General features: G+C 43.9%; 1 protein-coding gene across 1 annotated transcript in view; it reads left to right on the plus strand.

Annotated features, from left to right (window-relative positions):
• The window catches only part of LOC143282257 (tetratricopeptide repeat protein 37-like), a 52,988-nt gene that overhangs the window by 23,210 nt on the left and 15,398 nt on the right, over nt 1–14,380 (plus strand). Inside the window, exons 16-23 of the mRNA XM_076587856.1 lie at nt 1,145–1,365; nt 2,771–2,832; nt 4,001–4,057; nt 6,708–6,851; nt 7,455–7,596; nt 8,191–8,284; nt 8,976–9,056; nt 13,413–13,534. Of these exons, the coding sequence (XP_076443971.1) occupies nt 1,145–1,365; nt 2,771–2,832; nt 4,001–4,057; nt 6,708–6,851; nt 7,455–7,596; nt 8,191–8,284; nt 8,976–9,056; nt 13,413–13,534 (923 nt within the window). The remainder of the gene's footprint in view (nt 1–1,144; nt 1,366–2,770; nt 2,833–4,000; nt 4,058–6,707; nt 6,852–7,454; nt 7,597–8,190; nt 8,285–8,975; nt 9,057–13,412; nt 13,535–14,380) is intronic.

The raw sequence follows: 14,380 nt of genomic DNA on the forward strand, positions 1-14,380 counted from the left end.
ATAGAATACACTTTCCCTCGGGAATTTCACACAGAAAAATAGGGTGTGACAAAAAAGTCATACAATGCAAAGCAATGCAATACATTACAATACAATACAATACAAAAATACAATACAATACACTCTTCCTGAGGAGAGAGCTGGCCAATTTTCACACAGAGAAATATGGTGTGACAAAAAAGTAATACAATACATTACAATGCACTACAATGCACTGCAATACAATACAATACAATACAATACAATACAATACAATACACTCTCTCCAGGGAGAGAGCTGGCCAATTTTCACAGAGAGAAATATGGTGTAACAAAAAAGTAATACAATACATTACAATGCACTGCAATACAATACAATACAATACACTCTCCCTGGGCAGAGAGCTGGCCAGTTTTTACACAGAGAAATATGGTGTGGCAATGCAGTGCAATGCAATACAATACAATACAATACAATACAAAATACAATATAATGCAATGCAATATAGTACAATGCAATGCAGTGCAGTACAATGCAACATACACTTGTTAGTATTCAAAAGTGCAATGCAGTGGGATGCAGTGCATTGCAATACAACACAATGCAGTGCAACAAAATACGCATCTGTCAGTAGCCAAAGTACCCTAATGAAGAAAGTGTATCTTGCTTCAGATTTCAGACAGCAGACATGACTGTGTAGGTGTGGACCATGTCATTTATCTTGCTTCAGATTTCAAACAGCTGACATAACTGTGTAGACCATGTCATTTATCATTCTTCAGATTTCAAACAGCTGACATAACTGTGTAGACCATGTCAAATATCTTGCTTCAGATTTCAGTCAGCTGACATGGCTGTGTGGACCATGTCAAATATCTTGCTTCAGATTTCAAACAGCTGACATGGCTATGTGGACCATGTCATTTATCATTCTTCAGATTTCAGTCAGTTGACATGGCTATGTGGACCATGTCATTTATCATTCTTCAGATTTCAATCAGTTGACATGGCTATGTGGACCATGTCAAATATCTTGCTTCAGATTTCAGTCAGTTGACATGGCTATGTGGACCATGTCATTTATCATTCTTCAGATTTCAATCAGTTGACATGGCTGTGTGGACCATGTCAATTCACTTCCCACCCCACCTGCCGTGTCCTCAGGTGTTACGGCCGGGCACTGAAGATCCTTCCTGACAGCGCCCCCTTGTGGCACGACCTTGGCCTCAGCCTCTTCTACCTGGGCCGTGAGGTGGGGGATGAGGAGGGGGGGAGGAGGAGGGAGGTGGTGGAGAGAAGTGTGCGATCCTTGAAGAAGGCCCTGACCCTTGACCCCAGCCATCACCGACACTGGACTGCTCTGGGGGTGGTGGCCGCTAGTCCCTGTGAGTGATGATGGTGGTGATGGTGATGATGATGATGGTGGTGGTGATGATGATGATGATGTTGGTGGTGATGGTGATGATGATGATGGTGATGATGATGATGGTGGTGATGATGATGGTGGTGATACTAATAATGATAATAATGATAAGTGAGGAGACAGACAAGAGTCATTGACAATGATGACGACAATGACAACAGACATGAGTTTATGATAACAATGGCAACAGGCAGGAGTGTATGATAATTTTGATAATGATGGCAACAGACAAGAATTGATGATAATGATGATGTTGATGGCACAGACAAGAGTTGATGATAATGATAATAACAAGAGACAAGAATTGAAGATAATGATGATGATAATGATGGCAAGAGTTGTTGTTGATGAGAGTTATTGTTGATGATGATGATGATGACAACAGATGTGAGTTTATGATCATGTTGATGTTTATGGCACCAGACAAGAGTTGATGGTGAGAAAGACACAAGACTTGATAATGATGACAAAAGACATGAGTTGATGATAATGATAATGGTAATGATGACAAGAAGTGATGATGATGATGGCAACAGACAAGACTTGATGATAATGATGACAAGAAGTGATGATGATGGCAACAGACAAGACTTGATGATAATGATGATAAAAAGTGATGATGATGATGGCAACAGACAAGACTTGATGATAATGACAAGAAGTGATGATGATGATGACAACAGACAAGACTTGATGATAATGATGACAAGAAGTGATGATGATGATGATGATGGCAACAGACAAGACTTGATGATAATGATGACAAGAAGTGATGATGATGATGATGGCAACAGACAAGACTTGATGATAATGATGACAAGAAGTGATGATGATGATGACAACAGACAAGACTTGATGATAATGACAAGAAGTGATGATGATGATGGCAACAGACAAGACTTGATGATAATGATGACAAGAAGTGATGATGATGATGACAACAGACAAGACTTGATGATAATGACAAGAAGTGATGATGATGATGGCAACAGACAAGACTTGATGATAATGATGACAAGAAGTGATGATGATGATGATGGCAACAGACAAGACTTGATGATAATGATGACAAGAAGTGATGATGATGATGACAACAGACAAGACTTGATGATAATGATGACAAGAAGTGATGATGATGATGATGATGGCAACAGACAAGACTTGATGATAATGATGACAAGAAATGATGATGGCAACAGACAAGACTTGATGATAATGACAAGAAGTGATGATGATGATGGCAACAGACAAGACTTGATGATAATGATGACAAGAAGTGAGGATGATGATGGCAACAGACAAGACTTGATGATAATGATGACAAGAGACAAGAGGTGATGATGATAATGTTGATGATGATGTTACAGATGTGGGGAATCTGGCCCTGGCTCAGCACTGTTTCATCAAGTCTGTGCAGTGTGAAGCCAACGTACGTCTGTGAAATACTGTCACTTCCTCTCATACTTCGTGAAATACTGTCACCTCCTCACGAAATATTGTCACCTCCTCACATACTTCATGAAGTCCTATCCCATCCTCACATACCTCATGAAATACTGTTACCTCCTCACATACCTCATGAAATCCTGTCACCTTCTCACATACCTCATAAAATCCTGTCACTTCATGCATATGTATGTGTGTGTGTATATGGGGTTTTGTTTTTGTTTTAGGTCTAGTGGAGGGGGAGAAAATATTGGCGGCTGTACCGTGATTCGAACCAGTGCGCTCAGATTCTCTCGCTCTCTAGGCGACGTGTTACCTCTAAGCCATCACTCCACATGAAATCTATATACATCTGAAAATAACAGTATTAAATGAGTTACTCCAGCAGTCTATTCATTTTCAAGATGGTAGATTTGAGATGGATCTCTTTGGCTTCTGGTATAATTATGTAAGTGTGTAGCAGTGTGGACTGGTTGTCATATCCTGATGCAAATTAGGCCTATTCGTTTGGCATTGTTTAACCACATGTCACGGATAACTCAGTAATAAGACGCCCAATCAAGTCTACCCTCCTTTCGTTAATTAAGGGCCATTCACGGCCAGAAGTTCTGACTTCAGTAATGCAGATGGAAATGTTCAGCGTCAGAGTGACCCTATAAGGGTAGTCTTGGACCCCAAAGAATTATGTAAAAGAGACCTGGAAATCCTGAGTTGTTTAACATATCAGAAACCCTGGGTCTACAGCATTTGTTTTGTTTTGTGTTTAACTCATTCTGCTCCAGGTACAACTTAACTCATACCACGATTACTTCCCCCATGGACCAGATATGAGTATTCTCATAACAACGTACTATTCTAATTTCATTTACTCTTGCGTTTAACATTTGGCGTTCTAAGCTACAGTGTTTACTGATCCCAGTAGCATGAAAATGAAGCTTTGTTTGACTGATGAAATCAACTATTGTACATCAATTTTTGCTGTTTTAGTGAAGCACCCTATTTTTTACTGCTGTGTTACATGTAGTTCTGGCCCAGGGGAGTTGTAGCAGGCGTGTAGCTGTGGGGTAGAACGAGTTAAATATTGGTGTGTTGCATTGACCCTGGCCTGTGGAAATGGTGTCAATGCAGCAGTGTCTGTCTGTGTCTTGCAGAACGCTGTGGCCTGGACCAACCTGGGAACTCTCTACCTGCGCAGTGACAGCATACAGGTGAGGATGGCACCATCGGTGTTACGATGGGCTTGACTTTCCAGTGGTTAGAGCACTGCACTTTTAATCGTAGGGCCATGGTTTTGTGTCCAGGCTGTGTCTAGTAGGTTAAGGATTAAGGTTAAGGGTGGAGATTTGTTTTCTGATCTCCCAGGTCAATAGATATGCAGACTTGTTTGCGTCTGAACCCCCCATGTGTATGCATGTACAAAGCATCAAATACACATGTTAAAGATCTGATAGTCCATGTCAGTATGCGGTGGATTATGGAATCAAAAAAATACCTAGCTTGCATGTCCCTGAAAATTCAGGATGGCTGGCAGGACTGCAAGATAAAAACAACTATTCACATAAAATCCCACTTGTAGATATGAGTGAATGTAGGGGTTGCAGCCAACATCTGAAACAAATCAAAATAAAATGACTATTGTGTTTGGTACAATGCATCTATTCTGTTTTAGCAATGACTTTTTTTTTTAATTTTTTTGTTTTTTACTCTTTTACTCAGTGATGATATCCCAATATGATCCTTGTGAAATTCTGATGATATGTAGCAAAATGTCTTAACCCATAATTATTAAAATCAAACTCTCATTGTCCTTCTCCGATACTGGAGTCCAAACTTGCAAGCTGACATTCCTTTTCAAGCAGTCTGTTGACAATTCAGGCACTCTGTTCCATGTCTGTATTCTGTTGATGATTCAGGCATTCTGTTCCATATCTGTTGATGACTCAGGCATTCTGTTCCATATCTGTATTCTGTTGATGATTCAGGCACTCTGTTCCATATCTGTTGATGATTCAGGCATTCTGTTCTATATCTGTATTCTGTTGATGATTCAGGCATTCTGTTCCATATCTGTTGATGATTCAGGCATTCTGTTCCATATCTGTATTCTGTTGATGATTCAGGCATTCTGTTCTATATCTGTATTCTGTTGATGATTTCAGGCATTCTGTTCCATATCTGTATTCTGTTGATGATTCAGGCACTCTGTTCCATATCTGTTGATGACTCAGGCACTCTGTTCCATATCTGTTGATGATTCAGGCATTCTGTTCCATATCTGTTGATGATTCAGGCATTCTGTTCCATATCTGTTGATGATTCAGGCATTCTGTTCCATATCTGTTGATGATTCAGGCATTCTGTTCCATATCTGTTTCAGGCATTCTGTTCCATATCTGTTGATGATTCAGGCACTCTGTTCCATATCTGTATTCTGTGGATTCACATCTGTTTCTTCCATGCTTTTTCATGTTTGTGTGTATGTGTGTACTTGTGTATATGTGCTTGCATGTGTGTGTGGTTGGATATAGGCAAACCGAAAGCAAATTGTAAGCAAGTGATGTAAGAATGGAAGAATAGGTGAATCACAGATTGGTGAAGAAAGAAGAGGCGAATGAAGAGGCAAATTTTAAATAAATGAATTCGTATGACACCAATTTTTTCTTCGCATCTGATGTGTTTGTGTGCTTTTTGTGTTTTGCATTTCACTGACTGTTATTATAAAGTACTCTGAGAATTTTGAAAGCACTACATAATTGTACTATCAGTATTGATATTGTTTTTGTTTTTTTTAAGGAGAAATCAGAGGATGCGTTCTGCAAATATGCAGGGCTGTCAGCATCCATGGAAGTCTTTTGTTTCTTTTCTCTTCTTCTTTTTTTTTTTCCTTTTTTTTTTTTTTTTCTTCCATCATCATTTTTCTGTTTTGTTATTGTTATTATTATTATTCTTGTTACAATGTGTTTGGGTGTGTGTGTGTGACAGTTGGCCCATGGAGTGTTCAGAGTGACACAGAGATGTGTGATGTGTGTGACAGCTGGCCCATGAAGCATTCAGAGTGACACAGAGATGTGTGATGTGTGTGACAGCTGGCCCATGAAGTGTTATAGGTGACACAGAGATGTGTGATGTGTGTGACAGCTGGCCTACGAAGCGTTCAGAGTGACACAGATGTGTGATGTGTGTGACAGCTGGCCCATGAAGCATTATAGGTGACACAGATGTGTGATGTGTGTGACAGCTGGCCCATGAAGCATTATAGGTGACACAGAGATGTGTGATATGTGTGACAGCTGGCCCATGAAGTGTTATAGGTGACACAGAGATGTGTGATGTGTGTGACAGCTGGCCCATGAAGTGTTATAGGTGACACAGAGATGTGTGATGTGTGTGACAGCTGGCCCATGAAGCGTTCAGAGTGACACAGAGATGTGTGATGTGTGTGACAGCTGGCCCATGAAGCGTTCAGAGTGACACAGAGATGTGTGATGTGTGTGACAGCTGGCCCATGAAGCGTTCAGAGTGACACAGAGAGGTGATGTGTGTGACAGCTGGCCAGAAGTGTTATAGGTGACACAGAAATGTGTGATGTGTGTGACAGCTGGCCCATGAAGCATTCAGAGTGACACAGAGATGTGTGATGTGTGTGACAGCTGGCCCATGAAGTGTTATAGGTGAAACAGAGATGTGTGATGTGTGTGACAGCTGGCCCATGAAGCGTTCAGTGTGACACAGAGATGTGTGATGTGGTTGACAGCTGGCCCATGAAGCGTTCAGAGTGACACAGAGATGTGTGATGTGTGTGACAGCTGGCCCACGAAGTGTTATAGGTGACACAGAGATGTGTGATATGTGTGACAGCTGGCCCACGAAGCGTTCAAAGTGGCGCAGAGTCAGGACCCGGAGTACCTGGGCAGCTGGGTGGGTCAGGCCCTGGTGGCTGAGGTGGTTGGTCACGAGGAAGCCATGGACCTCTTCCGCCACACCACACAGCTGGGCATCCAGGTGCGTCTGTCAGGTGGGGGGGTGGGAGGGGGTATGAGGTGGGGGGGGGTATGTGTGTGTGAGGGGGGGTTCTGTCTGTATGGGGTGTTGGGGTGGGGGTGGGGGTGTCTGTATGTTGGGTGCTGTGTGGATGGGTGCATCTAAGCGCGCGCACGGACACACACACACACACACACACAGACGCACACACACACCACAAACACACATGCACACACCTCACACTCACTCACTCTCACTAACTCTGGGCTCTTATTCTCACGCTCTCACTCAATCTCTCTCTCACTCTGTCACTGACTCTCACACACTTACTCACTCTTACCTTCAGTCACACACACACTCCCACTCTCTCCTTTTAGGTTATCATCAGCTCTTATGAATTCATATTGGGATCCTTTTAGTTTATCATCAGCTCTTATGAATTCATATTGGTCTCCTTTTAGTTTATCATCAGCTCTTATGAATTCCTATTGACTTGTTTTTATCTCTTTTTATATTGCACATGATCATTTTATGTTGGTCTTTAGAGTGAGCAAGAAGTTTATTTCCATGTGGATTATAAAGAGTTTTTGATTTGATTTGATTTGATGGCATGTTGACCCACAGAGTGAGAGCTGCAGTGGGTACGGACACTGGGTGATCAGCACCTTGCTGGACGTGGAGCGTCAGGACTCTGACACCTTCCGCTACTGTATCCACCAGATGGCCGCTGTGCCCGCCGCTGCTGATGCCCTCACACGCTACACAGGTCAGTCACCGCTGACACGCACAGTCTGTGTTGCACAGTCCTGGAGTGCATTGCTGAAGTGTGCACCTTGGTGTGTCGTGTGTCCAGAGGTGTGTTGTGTTGTGCATACAGAGGTGTATAGTTGTACAGAAGTGTGTAGAGTTGTGCTGTGTGTACATAGGTTTAGCATGTACATCTAGCGTGCACATGTTGTGTTGTGTATAGAGGTGTGTTGTGTGTACATAGTTTGTTGTGTGTACAGAGGTGTGTAGTGTGTGTACAGATGTGTGTTGTGCTGTGTGTACAGAGGTGCTGTGCTGTGTGTACAGATGTGTGCAGTGCATACAGAGGTGTGTAGTATGTACAGAGGTGTGTACTGTGCACAGAGGTGTGTAATGTGTACAGATGTGTGCAGTGTGTACAGAGGTGTATTGTGCTGTGTACAGAGGTGTGTAACATGTACAAAGGTGTGTAGTGTGTACAGAGGTGTGTTGTGCTGTGTGTACAGATGTATTAGTGTGTACAGAGGAGGTGTGTAATGTGTACAGAGGTGTGTTGTGTTGTGTGTACAGAGGTGTGTAATGTGTACAGAGGTGTGTTGTGTTGTGTGTACAGAGGTGAAGAAGGACGACCCCCGTGCCTTCAACATGCTGGGACTGCTGCTGGAGCATCAGGAACTGTTTCAGTCAGCACTGACCGCTTTCCGCAGGTGAGCTCAGGTGTCTGGCATCAGCCAGTACTGTGTTGACCTGGTGGTGGTGGTGGTGGTGGTGGTGGAGGAAGAGGAGGAGGTGGTGTTATGACAGAAGACACTATGCGATGGTGGCCGATAATGGACCACGCTGACAGAGACAGACATAAAGGCATTGAAAGAGTGAGGGGGGGGGGGGGGGGGCAGTATATGTGTGAAAAAGAAAGCAGATAGATGAGAGAGAGTGTATATGTGTGTGAAAGAAAGACAGAGAAGAGAAAGAGAGGGGGGGGGTTTGGGGCAGGGGGAGGGGGGGTTATATATGTGTATTGAAAGAGACAGAAATGGAAGGGAAAGTAAAATATTATTTTCTTTGCTTGTGGTACGTGTCTGAGAGAAGCATTAAGCATTTAGTGAGGATTTTGATTTTGTGCAAGGAGCTTAAGATTAACCCATCACACCTTTCAAATCCTGACACGTTAATGTGAACAGTCTGGCCTTTGTAAAGTGGGATTTTTTGTTTGGTTGGTTGGTTTTTAATCTGTTTCAAGCATGTTGTAATCAGGGGAGTTGCCATGGAGAAACTTAACAGTGACATGTGTGTGTTTGTATGTTTGTTTGTGTGTGTGTGTCTATGCATGTGTGTGTGTGTGTTGAGTATGTGTGTGTGTGTGTGTATGTGTGTGTGTATGTGTGTGTGTGTGTGCAGAGCGGCAGAGTTGGGGGAGAAGGGGGGCCTGACCCACGGTCAGTGTGGGAAGGTCCAGCTGAACATGGCCCGTCTCCTCAGGTCAGTGCTGCATGGCGCCACACGGATCTCTGTTTCACTCTGCTCTCTCTGTTTCACTCTGCTCTCTGTTTCACTCTGCTCTCTGTTCTGTTTCACTCTGCTCTCTCTGTTTCACTCTGCTCTCTCTGTTTCACTCTGCTCTCTCCGTTTCACTCTGCTCTCTGTTCTCTCTGTTTCACTCTGCTCTCTGTTCTCTCTGTTTCACTCTGCTCTCTGTTCTGTTTCACTCTGCTCTCTCTGTTTCACTCTGCTCTCTGTTTCACTCTGCTCTCTGTTCTCTCTGTTTCACTCTGCTCTCTGTTTCACTCTGCTCTCTCTGTTTCACTCTGGTCTTTGTTTCACTCTGCTCTCTTTGTTTTACTCTGCTCTCTTTGTTTTACTCTGCTCTTTGTTTCACTCTGCTCTCTTTGTTTCACTCTGCTCTCTTTGTTTCACTCTGCTCTCTTTGTTTCACTCTGCTGTCTGTTTCACTCTGCTCTCCTTGTTTTACTCTGCTCTCTTTGTTTCACTCTGCTCTCTTTGTTTCACTCTGCTCTCTTTGTTTCACTCTGCTCTCCTTGTTTTACTCTGCTCTTTGTTTCACTCTGCTCTCTTTGTTTCACTCTGCTCTCTTTGTTTCACTCTGCTCTTTGTTTCACTCTGCTGTCTGTTTCACTCTGCTCTCTTTGTTTTACTCTGCTGTCTGTTTCACTCTGCTCTCTTTGTTTCACTCTGCACTGTTTCACTCTGCTCTCTTTGTTTCACTCTGCTCTCTTTGTTTCACTCTGCTCTCTGTTTCACTCTGCTGTCTTTGTTTCACTCTGCTCTTTGTTCGGTTTTGCTTTCATTGTTTCTTGTTCTCTGATTTCACTTTTGGTGAACAGACATTAAACTGGACACTGCTGGTTCTGCTGTTCCAGTTTGTTTCTCAAGGAGGCAGCATTCAGACAAATCCATTTGATTCTGCGCCACATAAAACAGACAGATGCCTGACAGCAGCATAACCCAGTGTGCCAACCAGGCCTTGAGTGCATGACTATGAAGACATATATATATTTGTGCACATATCATAGTGGGTTTCTTCTGTGGGATTTTGCCATAGGACAACACATGTATTGCCATGGGTTCCTTTTCAGTACGCCAAGTGCATGTTTGACACAGGACGTTGGCTTGTCATCTCATCCCAATCACTAGATGCTCTGTTTAATTTTCCAGTTAAACTTGGGATAAAGGGTCAGATGAACCCAGGCCCTGATGGACGGTGTATTGACAGATAGTGTCTGTGACACTGTCTCCTTCCTCCTCCAGTGTGGACTGAACTTAGTGAGGTCTGTCACACTGTCTCCTTCCTCCTCCAGTGTGGACTGAACTTAGTGAGGTCTGTCACACTGCCTCCTTCCTCCAGTGTGGACTGAACTTAGTGAGGTCTGTCACACTGCCTTCTTCCTCCCCCAGTGTGGACTGAACTTAGTGAGGTCTGTCACACTGCCTTCTTCCTTCAGTGTGGACTGAACTTAATGAGGTCTGTCACACTGTCTCCTTTCTACTCCAGTGTGGACTGAACTTAGTGTGGTCTGTCACACTGTCTCCTTCCTCCTCCAGTGTGGACTGATTTTAATGAGGTCTGTCACACTGCTTCCTTCTTCCTCCAGTGTGGACTGATTTTAATGAGGTCTGTCACACTGCCTCCTTCCTCCTCCAGTGTGGACTGATTTTAATGAGGTCTGTCACACTGCTTCCTTCTTCCTCCAGCGTGGACTGAACTTAGTGAGGTCTGTCACACTGCCTCCTTCCTCCAGTGTGGACTGAACTTAGTGAGGTCTGTCAAACTGTCTCCTTCCTCCTCCAGTGTGGACTGAACGTAGTGAGGTCTGTCACACTGTCTCCTTTCTACTCCAGTATGGACTGAACTTAATGAGGTCTGTCACACTGCCTCCTTCCTCCAGTGTGGACTGAACTTAGTGATGTCTGTCACACTGCCTCCTTCCTCCTCCAGTGTGGACTGAACTTAGTGAGGTCTGTCACACTGCCTTCTTCCTCCTCCAGTGTGGACTGAACTTAGTGAGGTCTGTCACACTGCCTTCTTCCTCCTCCAGTGTGGACTGAACTTTGTGAGGTCTGTCACACTTCCTTCTTCCTCCAGCGTGGACTGAACGTAGTGAGATCTGTCACACTGCTTCCTTCCTCCTCCAGCGTGGACTGAACGTAGTGAGATCTGTCACACTGCTTCCTTCCTCCTCCAGCGTGGACTGAACTTAGTGAGGTCTGTCACACTGCTTCCTTCCTCCTCCAGTGTGGACTGAACTTAGTGAGGTCTGTCACACTTCCTTCTTCCTCCAGCGTGGACTGAACGTAGTGAGATCTGTCACACTGCTTCCTTCCTCCTCCAGCGTGGACTGAACTTAGTGAGATCTGTCACACTGCTTCCTTCCTCCTCCAGCGTGGACTGAACTTAGTGAGGTCTGTCACACTGCTTCCTTCCTCCTCCAGTGTGGACTGAACTTAGTGAGGTCTGTCACACTGCCTTCTTCCTCCAGCGTGGACTGAACTTAGTGAGGTCTGTCACACTGCCTTCTTCCTCCAGCGTGGACTGAACTTAGTGAGGTCTGTCACACTGCTTCCTTCCTCCTCCAGCGTGGACTGAACTTAGTGAGGTCTGTCACACTGCCTTCTTCCTCCAGTGTGGACTGAACTTAGTGAGGTCTGTCACACTGCCTTCCTCCTCCAGCGTGGACTGAACTTAGTGAGGTCTGTCAAACTGTCTCCTTCCTCCTCCAGTGTGGACTGAACGTAGTGAGGTCTGTCACACTGTCTCCTTTCTACTCCAGTATGGACTGAACTTAATGAGGTCTGTCACACTGCCTCCTTCCTCCTCCAGTGTGGACTGAACTTAGTGAGGTCTGTCACACTGCCTTCTTCCTCCTCCAGTGTGGACTGAACTTAGTGAGGTCTGTCACACTTCCTTCTTCCTCCAGCGTGGACTGAACGTAGTGAGATCTGTCACACTGCTTCCTTCCTCCTCCAGCGTGGACTGAACGTAGTGAGATCTGTCACACTGCTTCCTTCCTCCTCCAGCGTGGACTGAACTTAGTGAGGTCTGTCAAACTGTCTCCTTCCTCCAGTGTGGACTGAACTTAGTGAGGTCTGTCACACTGCCTCCTTCCTCCTCCAGTGTGGACTGAACTTAGTGAGGTCTGTCACACTGCCTCCTTCCTCCTCCAGTGTGGACTGAACTTAGTGAGGTCTGTCACACTGCCTTCTTCCTCCTCCAGTGTGGACTGAACTTAGTCTTCTTCTTTGTGGGCTGCAACTCCCACGTTCACTCGTATGTTCATGAGTGGGCTTTTACGTGTATGACAGTTTTTACCTCGCCATGTAGGCAGCCATATTCCGTTTTCGGGGGTGTGCATCCTGGGTATGTTCTTGTTTCCATAACCTACCGTACGCTGACATGGATTACATGATCTTTAACATGTGTATTTGATCCTCTGCTTGTGCATACACACAAAGCGGATTCAGGCACAAACATTTCTGCACATATTTTGACCTGTGAGTTTGGAAAAATCTCCATCCTTTACACACCAGGCGCTGTTATCGAGATTTGAAACCAGGACCCTCAGATTGAAAGTCCAACGCTTTAACCTTTCGGCTATTGCGGCCATTGTTCGATCAATCAAATGATAAGAGAGGCAACGCAAACAACGACACAAATCAGCTTGGTGCACAGGCTGTAGGATGGAAGACGGCTGTCAGTGAAAAGTGTGCTGCACAGGTACACAGGTGGGATGTTATGTAACTAAGGGAGGTCAGTGAAAAGTGTGCTGCACAGGTACACAGGTGGGATGTTATGTAACTAAGGGATGTCAGTGAAAAGTGTGCTGCACAGGTACACAGGTGGGATGTTATGTAACTAAGGGAGGTCAGTGAAAAGTGTGCTTCACAGGCACACAGGTGGGATGTTATGTAACTAAGGGAGGTCAGTGAAAAGTGTGCTGCACAGGTACACAGGTGGGATGTTATGTAACTAAGGGATGTCAGTGAAAAGTGTTCTGCACAGGTACACAGGTGGGATGTTACATAACTAAGGGAGGTCAGTGAAAAGTGTGCTGCACAGGTACACAGGTGGGATGTTACATAACTAAGGGAGGTCAGTGAAAAGTGTGCTGCACAGGTACACAGGTGGGATGTTATGTAACTAAGGGATGTCACAAGCCACACATACTTTTCATTTCTCCACCTAAGTGGAGAATTATTGACAGGAATGAGATCTCTGAAGCAGTCTGCACCAGTGGATTGAACATAATCATAGTGATAGAGGATGGAATTTCCTTGTAGCATCGATTTGAAGATCAATGTCTGTTGTTGTGGTGTGGACAGTAAGAACGGGCAATACATGGAGGCGGTGGGTGTGTACCAGTCGTGTGCGGAGACGTTTGGGGACGTGTGTCAGTGGGCTCTGGCACTGTACCGGGCGGGTCAGTTACAAGACAGCTGTCAGGGTGAGTGCGTTTTGTGGTCATGGGAGGAAGATGAAGAGGAATGGTAATGATGGTCACAGTATTATGATGATGTTAAGGTGATGCTAGTGTAATAGTAAAAACAAAAAGAAACGACAATGATGATAAAAAATGATGATGATGATGATGATAATATTGACATCGATAATAATAATAACAATTAACAGTAATTGTAACACTGATAGTAATGATAAAAGGTAGTGATGATGATGATAATATTAATAAAGTGATTATAATCATAATCATGATAATGTTAATAATGATACTATTTTTATTATGGTTATGATTATTATGATGATTATAATTTTTATATTGATAATGATAACAATGATGATGATTTATATGATTTATAATGATAATGATGATAATGTTGAAGGCATTTATACAGCACTAAATAATGTTTCCAGAGACAAATGAAAATGCTTTCACGCCAGTCATTCACACACATGCTTAAAACAAAATTGATTACATGTGAATAGAAAGCTGAAGAAACTAGACAGGAATGGGGAGAGCTATTTAGGAGCGGCCATCAATATCATGTCTAAACCTTGATCCTGACTAAACAGAGAGCTATTTAGGAAAGACCATCACTGTCAGGTCTGTACCTTGCTCCTGACTAAAGGGAGAGCTATGTCTTATAGGTACCTTGATCCTGACTAAAGGGAGAGCTATGTCTTATAGGTACCTTGATCCTGATTAAAGGGAGAGCTATTTAGGAAGGACCATCACTATCTTATAGGTACCTTGATCCTGACTAAAGGGAGAGCTATTTAGGAATGACCATCACTATCAGGTCTGTACCTTGATCCTGACTAAAGGGAGAACTAT

The sequence above is a fragment of the Babylonia areolata genome, chromosome 5, assembly GCF_041734735.1.
Source record: "Babylonia areolata isolate BAREFJ2019XMU chromosome 5, ASM4173473v1, whole genome shotgun sequence".
NCBI classification, from domain to species: Eukaryota; Metazoa; Mollusca; class Gastropoda; order Neogastropoda; family Buccinidae; genus Babylonia; species Babylonia areolata.